Source organism: Astatotilapia calliptera, chromosome 8, assembly GCF_900246225.1.
Source record: "Astatotilapia calliptera chromosome 8, fAstCal1.2, whole genome shotgun sequence".
Classification (NCBI taxonomy): Eukaryota; Metazoa; Chordata; class Actinopteri; order Cichliformes; family Cichlidae; genus Astatotilapia; species Astatotilapia calliptera.
The window spans coordinates 22,901,544-22,911,405 of record NC_039309.1 but is presented as its reverse complement, the minus strand read 5'-3'; the positions used below and the strand labels follow the sequence as shown (position 1 = coordinate 22,911,405).

At 43.7% G+C, this 9,862-nt stretch overlaps 1 protein-coding gene across 1 annotated transcript in view; it reads right to left on the bottom strand.

Moving 5' to 3' along the window:
* Nucleotides 1-367: 367 nt before the first annotated feature.
* Nucleotides 368-9,862, bottom strand: part of rab3gap1 (RAB3 GTPase activating protein subunit 1) — a 32,621-nt gene continuing 23,126 nt past the window's right edge. The window contains exons 15-18 of the mRNA XM_026178658.1: nt 9,270-9,385; nt 8,300-8,402; nt 4,455-4,478; nt 368-1,685 (exon numbers count right to left, since the gene is read on the bottom strand). Coding sequence (XP_026034443.1) covers nt 1,452-1,685; nt 4,455-4,478; nt 8,300-8,402; nt 9,270-9,385 — 477 coding nt within the window. The 3' untranslated portion in view covers nt 368-1,451. The remainder of the gene's footprint in view (nt 1,686-4,454; nt 4,479-8,299; nt 8,403-9,269; nt 9,386-9,862) is intronic.

Sequence of the window (9,862 nt, the reverse complement as noted above, 5' to 3'; positions counted from 1 at the left end):
GTGCAGTAAGGTTTTCATGCTCTTCACTAACAGCTGATCGCTGAGAATATATCAACAGTAATAATGTCCTGTAATTCCCACGGCTCTGTATGTCACACCTGCGTATACTTCCCCATCACATTCATCACCTGTTCCTCTGGTGTCTCTGATTGGAGCACGCAGGTGTGTGGAGCAGAGTGAAATCACACACCTAATGCTGTTTTATTCAACCTGGATCTTAGAAGTTTTGATCAACAAAGGTGTCAAACATGATCTAACTCTTTGTCCCCTTCAACATTACATGTTGTTTTTTGAAGTAACAGGTTCAGTGATCTTAAAAGGCTGTGGTAACATGTCGCTGATAAAACACGGAGTCATTTTCAAATTATTCACTTTAGTTCAATTCAGCTTTATTGTTTTACAGTGCCAACAACAGCAGTCAGCTCTACAATCTTACAGAGAACATTCCCCAAATCAAAAATCCTGCGTGTGCGCTGCAGCTGTGGGTGGAAGGACTCACGTTAGCCTTCAACAGGAGGCGGCGTGTGGGGTGGTCAGCGGGACGAGGGAGGAAACAAGACGACAGTGAACCAACTGTAAAGCACTGACTGCTGCTCTAGTAACAAATCAAATGAACACTGAAAGCAAATCAGAAAACGCCCTGTCGTTAAAAGTGTCTGTATCATGGGATGGATACACCCTTAATAACAAAACAAAGAAAATATGACAAAACCAAGTTTCCCCTCATGCTGTCGGACGCGCCTCGAGGAACCAGCTCCATTTAAAACATCACAGTCAGCTGTAAAGTGTCGTTTCAGTTTTTATACAACGTCAAAGAGCTTCATGTTTGAACAATCAGCTTATGAACAGGAATAAGAACTGCACGGTCTGGTTCTGGTTGGATGCAAACAAACAGCTGTGTGTTAATCCAGCAGCAGGACATGCTGGAGGATGGAGCTCAGCTGAAACGACCCATGAAGTCCTCACCGACTCTCATGTTTACCATCAGGACCAATCCCTGCAACTGAAATATAATCTACTAAATATCAGAGTTGAGAAGGTTGTGTTAGCGTGTGGTGAGTGCAGGATGGGGAACTCCATCCTAACGACAAATTTCATTTCCTTAAAAAGGCATCAAGAGAAGCTTTGAAGGTAAAATGAAGGTTTTAGTGTGAAACTTTTATCTCAGCACCGTGGGAAGCTGCAGCTTTATACACAGAAGGATGTAGTTTCACATATTTCCAGACAAAGCCATAAATGCTTCTTAATCAATGCCAGTAATATACTGCTTCCTGCTTTTAAGCTTGGGCGAGCCGTAGATGCTGAAATATTGCACCGTTCTTACAAATAAAGCAAACAAATGAAGAAATGTATTTCTATGATCTTACTCCATGGCCACGTTCATACATGTGAAAGTCTCCATCCTGTGTCCTTCACTTATCTTCATCCCAGGTGTGAATTGTTCACAGGACTTAAAAGAAGGACGTGTCTGTGGAAAAGGCTCCGGCCAACCTAAACTCCTCCCTCATCAGGACACAGAAGAGCCGCTGAGGCAGCGCCTTGGAGTACGCTGCTGGTCGCGGCACACAGGTGCGCAACAAGATCTCCCGGCCTGCTGGAGGAGGGAAGTCTGGTACTCTGCTGCTTCCCCCAGTTTGCTTCTTGTCAGATCCCAAGTCCTCATCGACGGGCGCCAGAAGGGCAGCCTAAAAGGGCAAAGGTCAAATGTTAGCAAACAGCAACCCATTCTGAAGAAATGTGCTGTGTGAGGTGGACACGTGGATATTCAGAAGTACTGTAACCGAGTCTCCCACAGAGACCTGATCCAGACTACAGCTCACAAACACAGCTCCTCTACCAACACCTCACTGCAGCTGCACGCTGCTGATCCTGTCTGTGATTAGAAATGATTTCAATAAAGTAAAACAGAGGCTCGTTTTCTATGAGCGTAAACAGGGATCTCTTTTTCAGTCTCAGTGTAACAAACGTGTTTACTGAATAAGTCTTTCAGTAAACATGTTTTTTGTTAATTCAGTAAAATCTGCAAAGATGACTTGTACTGTTGGCAGCAACAAACAGAGACAGAGTGTGGGACAGACAGGAAGTCAGGACACGTCTATGTGCTTCACAGTGGGACTAGAACATGAACATTTCTACACACACCACAGGCAGCAACTGTGCAAACCTCCACGTCACCAAAAACACCCTGCAGGTCCCATCAGAGCAACGGCAGAGAAAACAGATGAAACGTCTGTTAGAGAGAAAAACGCTTCACTGCTTTCTTACCTGTATGACACCAAAAGGGTTTTGTTTTTTTAATAACAAAGGCTTCATGTTTTACAGTTAAAGGTAAAGCTCATGCAAACATGCAGGCTTATTTGTCTGATCAATGCAAAAGTTCAAACATGTCTCTTTCAAGCCTCATTATCAGCTGAGATCATAGTAAAGAACAGACAGGATCCTGATCCATCTGTTCTTTATATAATTACTGTTTTTACTGTAATGTAGAATATCATGGACATAATACACAGACTGCAGCCTAAATACTGCTAAAAACAGCCCTTTTTATCTTTAAGTTTTTACGTATTAACCTTTTATTATAAGAGTCACCTGATCCTTAGCAGGTGTGTATACAGAAATACACCAGGTCATTATTTAAGCAAAGCAAAGCCAAACTGCTCCTGTGTGACAGATGAAGTCCACCTTTAAACAGCATTTAGATGCTGCTAATGAAACTCGATTAGTGGCAGCACTGGTCTGTGGGCTGGGAACACTGGTGACACCAGTACAGCGCGCACTTTTCACAGCGCCACCATGTGGATCAAACTCTATTCTGGGTCAAACCTGATGTTTTACACTGAACAAAAATATAAACGCAACACTTTTGTTTTTGCTCCTGTTTTCCATGAGCTGAACTCAAAGATATGAAACATTTTCTACAAACACAAAAGACCCGACACTCGCAAGCAATGTTCCCTCTAAGCTGCGCGCGTGCACAATTGCGCACTGCTGGCACGTCTCTGCGCACAGAAAATCTGCGTTGTGCACACAAAATTTTTTTTTTTTTTTTAAATCACCTGAATTGAAATTAAAATTAAAACTTTAACGATCCTGTTTTGCAGTGTGAGTCAGTGACTGGCTGCTCCTGTATGGGATTAGAACGAGGCCACCTTATCCCACAGTCCAGCCAATGATCCGATTCACATTCGCATACGTGGTTGTCAGGCTATGACAGCGTCCTTATGTGCCGACACCGGTGTTTTAGCAAAGCGGCTGATGTGGAGTGAAGCCACGTTAATGACAACGTGTACAACCACTGGAGATGTGAGCAGGACAGACGAACAACTGACGGACAAAGTGTGGACTTTATACCAGTTTTTAAATTGTGTTGATCGGCCACGTAAAACCAGAGTTATGATAAAATATCTGCAATGTTTGGTTTTCTTCCTGAATACTGTCGTTGTTTATATTTACTGCAGGAAGAAACGGTAAAAACGCCGTTTTATAAGGAAAACGCTCGAAAGCCTGTGAACAAAAACACCAAAACTCCCAGCCTTTCCTATTGGTGGAAAAATGTACCATGTGGACCAATCAAAAATGATATGGCAAGGGCTAGAAACGGGAGGAAGTTTTAGGAGTGACGGCGGTGCTTGGAGATGTGAGAGATTTGCGACGTTTAGGTTGCCGGTTCGAGCCCCGGCTTGGACAGTCTCGGTCGTTGTGTCCTTGGGCAAGACACTTCACCCGTTGCCTACTGGTGGTGGTCAGAGGGCCCGGTGGCGCCAGTGTCCGGCAGCCTCGCCTCTGTCAGTGCGCCCCAGGGTGGCTGTGGCTACATTGTAGCTGCCATCACCAGTGTGTGAATGTGTGCGTGAATGGGTGGATGACAGGTTGTGTAAATAATAATAATAATAATAATAATAATAATGGATACTTTATTGATCCCCATGGGGAAATTACTTGTTTTTCTCTGCATTTGACCCATTCACTCAGTGAAGCAGTGGGCAGCCCACTAAGCAGGCGCCCGGGGAGCAGTGTGTAGGGACGGTACCTTGCTCAGGGGTACCTCAGGGTAGCCGTTAAGTGGATTCGAACCGCCGACCTTCCGATCATGGGGCGACCACTTTACCTACTGAGCTATCCCTGCCCGCTTGGGGTCCTTAGGGACTAGAAAAACGCTATACAAATACAGGCCATTTACCATTTACATGTCGCAAAACCAGTCAGGATCCGGTTCAGCTCATGGAAACAAAAGTGTTGTGTTTATATTTGTGTTCAGTGTAACAAATACTGAGACGTGTATTATTGTTGTGTGTTGTTCATCTGAGGACGCTGCAGAGAACCAGATTATTTTTATTATCCTGTTTGTCTGTTATGTGAACCTTTAGAGAGGATGCACCTTACAGTGACTGAGTGTGTTTATCGCACTATGTTAAATGTAACTGTGAGCGACACGAGGCTTACTGCATGGTTACCTCATCAGTGGTGAAGTCAGCCAGCTTGATGCAAGAAACAGGAAGAACAAAAGGATGAAAGAGCAACACACAGATGAAAAACAAAAACAGACTTTCTAACCGACAGAGCTGAAATGTGAACATGTCACCAGCTGCAGGAGGCAACGCTCTGAACCACGTCGTTCCTCCTCCAGATGGAGCTTTCACTGCCTATAGTCTCTTGACATACAATGGTTGGATTCTCCTATGATACTGTATCAGCTGAGCCTCAAATTCTTATGATCTCGAGCTTCTTCAGTCTCAGTGAATCCTTAGTTGGCTCAGATGCATCATCTGGTGTTTGAGTGTAACAAGGTGGTTGTAACACAAAAGGAGTGTAAACAGGTGAGTGTGGTTTGTAGTGTAAACTAAAGCAGCGTGTCTAACCAACCACATCTCCAGGGCTGAATCAGGTGACCACGAGCCATTGCTCCACAGCTGCTGAGGGAGCTACAACCCTCATTCAGCCTTTCACAGACATACAGCAATGAACTGTATGAACAATAAACTTTATTCATACACACAAATCTCTTTAGGGTTGTGTCAGCGAGGGCAAACGTGCCACATCAAATACATGGAGCTACAAGCTGTGGTGACCCACTGTCAGTAAGGGAGCTTTATTACACACACACAGCATCACAACAACAGTTACCTCAAGCTGCTTCTATGTTATAAGGCAAAGACCCTGCAGTTACACAGGAAACATTAGGTGACCGTCTGTGAGCGACAGTGGGAACCAAAGCCTCTAACATCCATCGATAGATGAGGGGCAGGCGGACTGAATGCAGAGAGGTCTACTAACACATGTTGAGTGAAGAAGAAACACCCAGTGCATCATGGGAAACTTAGACCTATAACTTAGACCTGTGCGCCTTAGCATATGCTACTTCCGGCGTATAGCGCTTAGTTTCCGGTGTGATATTTGCTACTTGTTCACGGTCGTTTTTTCAACCAAATGGACGAATCAAGTGGCGATTTACATTTCTCGAGATGTCGAATGTATCTGTAGATGATGTTGATCGACTTGTCGATATTTTCCCCCCGCGCCTCAGAGCAAACGAGAGAAAGGATTCAAATTTTATACTTCTCAGTATCTGTAAACAGCGCTCCCTCGTTTATCGCGGGAGTTACGTTCTAAAAATATCCTGCGACAGGTGAAATCTGCGAAGTAGCCAACTTTATTTTTTACAATTATTATAGATGTTTTAAGGTAAAACCCGTCACTACACACTTTATAGCGCAGCAGCGCCTCTTCTTTCTCAGGAGACTGAAAAGATTCGGCATGAGCCCCCGCATCCTCAGGACCTTCTATCACTGTGCCATTGAGAGCATCCTCACTGGATGCATCACCACCTGGTATGGCAACAGCACCGCCTACAACTGCAAAGCTCTCCAGCGAGTAGTGCGGTGCTCTGAACGGATAATTGGAGGTGAGCTTCCCTCCCTCCAAGACATCTACAGGAAGCGGTGCCTGAGGAAAGCGGGGAGGATCATCAAGGACTCCAGTCACCCCAGCCATAAACTGTTCAGACTGCTTCCATCAGGAAGGAGGTTCTGCAGCATCCGGTCCCGTACCAGCAGACTGAGAGACAGCTTCTTCCATCAGGCCATCAGACTGCTGAACACGTCATAGACACCTCAGCTTCACTACTGGAACTTTAACATTATGCACTCCATACTGTACAGTAATGCCACTGTTTTGCACATATTCAACTCTGTATATTTTATTTTTTTTTATATATTTTATTTATTGTTTACTCTATTTAATTTGTAAAATATGTGTACACACACACACACACACACACACACACACACACACACACACGTAGAAAAATATTTAGTATACACATCCAGAAATGCATATACTATTATATATTGTACATATATTTATTAGTTTCAGATGTAGCCATTCTTGTATTTTGCACAACTCTGTTGCTTGTGAAGCTCGCACACAAGAATTTCACTCACATGTGCTGTACCAATGTACCTGCACATGTGATGTGACAATAAAAGTGATTTGATTTGATTTGATTTATACACTCAGACAGGCATGAACATTTTCACACGTTTCTCTCTTGTTTAAGCTCTCAAAGTTCAAACCTTCGTAGACAAATAAGTCCAGTATTACAGAAACCAAAGATCAAACCGTGTTTTCAGGTCCAGCACATGAGAACAGAGCAGCTGAGAGATAATTCAACATCAGTGAATCATTAATGAATCAATGAATCAGCGATTCTGTACTGTACAGGAGAGACGGCACGGAGGAGATCAACAATAGTCTGCAGCCAATCAGGACGCAGAACACAAAGCGCTGTGCGCAAAAAAAATAAAAGCATGCAAACTTGCACAAAAAAAAAATCTGTACGAAACAGCGAGGCCGCGTTATAGCGAGGGACCGCGGTAATTTTGAAGGTACGTCACAACATACCCTTCGTAAATACTCATGCATAGAGACCCTTACCACGGTTTGTTGACATGCTGTGTAGGTGTGTACTTGACTAGCAGGGAAACCTTTGACTGTTGTTCACCTGTAGTTTGAATGCTGTTTAAATCATAAGAACTGTCACTATACAGAGATGTGCTTCTGATTCTGTAATGCAGTTCTGCTTGTGTTGAGTGATGTAAACCACCAATCGATCTGCACGCTTCAAACGTCAAAACTGATCATTTGATTTTTTTTATGACACAGCAGTGGTGAGTGTTCCCACCTTCTGCTCTTTGTAACTTAACGCCATCTTTCTGTTTTCATATTTTGGACATGATTTTGGAGTCCATCTTTGCAGCAGCAATTGACCGCAAAGTAAAGCTACCGGAAATGTACAACCCTGCATCCGATCTTAAAACAGGAAGTTACCATTTTCTCGTGCACAGGGTCTATTGCAGACTAATTAAGGTTCCTGATCCAACTTTATCAAAGAGGAAAGTTTTGTCTGTCTCCTGAATCCAAACTGGAAGCTGGTTCCACAGAAGAGGGGCCTGAAAACTGAAGGCTCTGCCTCCCATTGTACTTTTAAATACTCTAGGAACAACAAGTAGGCCTGCAGAGCGAGAGCCAAGTGCTCTAATAGGCTGATATGGTACTACAAGGTCATTAAGATAAGATGGGGCCTGATTATTTAAGACCTTGAAGGAGCAGGATTTTGGATTCATGTTCCAGTTGATGCATCAGAGTCAATCTGGGATCCAGTGTGGCGCACATGGACACGTTTAAGGCTTAAAGAACAAACCGATGATTCGATTAGATACTCGGCTCCATCTCTGGAGTCACGGCCACCAAAGCTTTGTTTCTGCTAACACTGTAAACATATACAAATGCACATTAATAGTTGTTACAGCAGAAAGAGAAAAAGAAGCGTCAAAGACAGGAAGGAGATCTGCTCCACTGTGGAGAGAGCTGCACAACTTTGTTCCTGCAGAATTGTCACACAGTCAAACTGATAATTCTTCATTTTTCATTGATAGTTAAACAGACTGGTTCTTATAGCTCTGAACGTGCTTCACAGCACAGCAATTGTGTGTTTCAGGAAGAAACAACGTTACAATAGAGCAGACTCTCCTGACACTGACAGAAAACACCGCATCTTTACATCAGTGCTGACCACGTCCTTCCAGTTTCATCTACATGAAGCATATATAAATAAAACAGCGCTGACTTCATGTCTTGTTCTAGGACCGGGACACCGACCTATTCTTGATGCTGATATTGAATAAGTGGTTGACTGGTGTGTGTGTGTACCTCTAAAGATGTCTCTATAGATGACAAATACATGACTGTATACATGAAACTGACAGCAAGACGTGGGAAGGACACGGAGAGTGAGAGTTACCCTCTGAGCACTGATGAAGAGTCTGTGGATTATACTGCCAGCCAGGCCCTGGCCTGCTCCTGTCACTACCACCTCTGGTTCCTCCAGCAGGGAGCTCACAAACCTAGAGACAACACACAATGTGGGAAATGTTACAATATTCCCACAAAACAAAACACTTAAATAAGAACATGTAAAACCTGAAGACACCAAAACTATAAATAAGACCACCAACATGAGCGAGAAAGAAACATCATCATCATCATCGTTTATTTGTATAGCACTTTAAGAACACACCAGGCAGACCAAAGTGCTGAACAACACAGATCAAAATAACAACCAAATTAAAAATACCATAAAATCATTACATACAATAAAATAAATAAGAAGGTGTCAGTTTCCTACAGTTAAAAGCCAGGGAATAAAAATAGGTTTTCAATCTGGACTTAAAGACCTGCACTGATGACGCTTGTCTAATTTGGAGGGGAAGGTTATTCCAGAGCATCGGAACCGCAATTGAAAAGGCACGGTCTCCTCTGCATTTCAGCCGCGACTTAGGGACCGACAGCAGCAGCTGCTCAGCTGAACGGAGCGAGTGAGGAGGAACATGTGGCTTCAGCAAGTCAGATAAGTACACAGGAGCCAGACCATTTAAAGATTTAAAAACCAATAAAAGGACCTTAAAACGAAACCTAAAATCAATGGGAAGCCAATGCAAGGAAGCCAGAACCGGAGTGATGTGATCGAATCTCCTACTACCGGTTAAAAATCGCGCCGCCGCGTTTTGCACTAACTGCAGGCGTGACAAGGTGAAAGGTGAAACGTGTGAACTGACTGTGATCCTTCAGACAGCGTCTTTGTGAAACGTTAACAGATTCATCGTGACAACCTGTTACTGACAAACTATCTATAGTGACGGTGAAGACGGTTACATGTCACCAACAGCACAAACAAAGCTGTCAGTGAGCGCAGCTCAAACTCTGCGACTCACTTCTTCAGTTCATCAGCAGCCTCTCCGCTGTCGTCCTCAGGAATGGAGAACTTGGCCTTGAGCGAGCGAGCTTGAGTGATGACTGTCTCCATGCTCAGCAGCTGGTTAATGAAATCCTGCACACAGGACAAGAACAACTGTCTGCTCAATCCTGACAGCATGAGACCCCAAGACTGTCACATTTATACACATACAGTGGGGCAAAAAAGTATTTAGTCAGCCACCGATTGTGCAAGTTCCCCCACCTAAAATGATGACAGAGGTCAGTAATTTGCACCAGAGGTACACTTCAACTGTGAGAGACAGAATGTGAAAAAAAAATCCATGAATCCACATGGTAGGATTTGTAAAGAATTTATTGGTAAATCAGGGTGGAAAATAAGTATTTGGTCACCTCAAACAAGGAAAATCTCTGGCTCTCACAGACCTGTAACGTCTTCTGTAAGAAGCTTTTCTGTCCCCCACTCGTTACCTGTATGAATGGCACCTGTTTGAACTCATCATCTGTATAAAAGACACCTGTCCACAGCCTCAAACAGTCAGACTCCAAACTCCGCCATGGCCAAGACCAAAGAGCTTTTGAAGGACACCAG